Below are 1574 nucleotides of genomic sequence, written 5' to 3'. Positions count from 1 at the left end.
TGTCGGTCTGTGCCTGAGCTTGCAACAGAAAGAGATTTGCCATTCCTAGAACCCCACTTGAACTTATTATTCTGCCCTCGCAGCCGAGATTTCTGCACTCACTGAAGCCAGGGTAGAATTTAAGGGCAGTAGACGGCTTTGAAAAAGCTCCAAGCTAGGAGCTAACTTTCCTTTTGACAACAATTTAAAAGTATTCACAGAGCGGTGGGTTGGAGGTTTCTTTGCAGCCGCCCCCTCGCCTGTGATGTCACTTTTGGTGAGGTAGAGAGGACTATGATGTCTCAAGTAGCGTGTGGGGTTGGATAAAGAAAGGGCGGCTGGATTTGGTAGATGTCATACCAGGATAGATCCTTCGTTGGTATAAATTATCGTGGATCTGTTGAAACTAATGGAGCCAATAAAGGAGCTGCGTTGTTCCCTGTGAAGTTGTGCCTTGCAAAGCTCCCCTCCCTCAGCCTTCAGCTTAGTCTTGGTAAATTCGTGGGCTGCTGGGGGACCTGTTGCTACAGCTCAAAATGGGATCCTTCGTGCCCTGCAGATAAAGCTGCTGTTACTCTGACTTCCAGCTTTTTTTTTTTTAGACCCCCAGCCAGGCAAGTGTTGTTGCTGTGGCGTAAAACCGTGTACAGAAAGAAGCTGTCTTCCTGTTAGACTTGAGATCTATTGCTAAACTAACCTCAGAGGTGGGCTTTGGGTATGTAGAAATAAGCTGATCCTGCATCCAGAAGGAAATGGACAGGCAGAGCGACTGCTGGGGTTACAGGAGAGCTGCAGAAATAGCCAGTACCTGCCACGGCACCTCGCCTCTCATGCTGTCCGAGCCACCGACCACCCGGGTGCCCGTCTTAATTATCGGTGTGATTTTCGTGGTGGCGGCGGTGCTGGTTTCCGTGGTGTTGTCGAGCACCTCGTCATGAGCATCGTCGTGGTCATCGGTGGTGACGTTCCAGTGCTCAAAGGTGTTTATGGCTCGGGTGAGCTTGCTCTTCGCTTCAGGAGCCGTGATCTTCCCGCAGGGATACGGCACTGGGAGAGAAATGGTCACGGTTACGACGGGCTGGGCGTCACACTGAGATTTACAGCAACCAAAGGAGCAGGCGAGGAGGCAAACGCTGCCTCGCCTCAGCACCTTGTTTGGGGACTGCCGGGGAGATGCAGGGCTATGGGCTGCAGTGCAGGTGATATGTAAGAGTAGCAAAAGCACGGATGGTTTCTGGGCTTTAGAAATGAATTCTGAGCAGCGTTAAAAAAGAGGAGGGCTTGCGCGAGGGAGCGCACGTCTGACGGGACGGTGCAGCTGCGCCCTTCTTTCGCGGGGTGCTGAGGCGCGTTCCTGGGACGCTCGCTGTGGCGGGCAGCCGGGCGCTTGGCTGACATTTCTGCAGCAAGTCACTCCAGTACAATAAAAGTCCAGCTGGGAGAGGGCAGGAAATAATATCTGCCAATTGTACAGATAATCCTGCTTGGCACCAAGGTGAGGAAAACATTAATAAACTCTTTCTAGAGTTGTAGGTGTTCTCTGTTAATGAAGATCTCATCTGTAGGCTCATTTCAGACGAGCTCTTCCCATTTCC

At 51.6% G+C, this 1574-nt stretch overlaps 1 protein-coding gene across 1 annotated transcript in view; it reads right to left on the bottom strand.

Annotated features, from left to right (window-relative positions):
• Positions 1-787: 787 nt before the first annotated feature.
• The window catches only part of LOC104625891 (coagulation factor IX-like), a gene marked incomplete at its 3' end in the record, with an annotated part of 9685 nt that continues 8898 nt past the window's right edge, over positions 788-1574 (bottom strand). The window contains exon 6 of the mRNA XM_010293655.1: positions 788-1026. Coding sequence (XP_010291957.1) covers positions 788-1026 — 239 coding nt within the window. The remainder of the gene's footprint in view (positions 1027-1574) is intronic.

Source organism: Phaethon lepturus, unplaced genomic scaffold (assembly GCF_000687285.1).
Source record: "Phaethon lepturus isolate BGI_N335 unplaced genomic scaffold, ASM68728v1 scaffold36018, whole genome shotgun sequence".
Lineage (NCBI taxonomy): Eukaryota > Metazoa > Chordata > Aves > Phaethontiformes > Phaethontidae > Phaethon > Phaethon lepturus.
The sequence above is the reverse complement of the archived record's forward strand: the minus strand, read 5'-3'. Positions and strand labels throughout refer to the sequence as shown.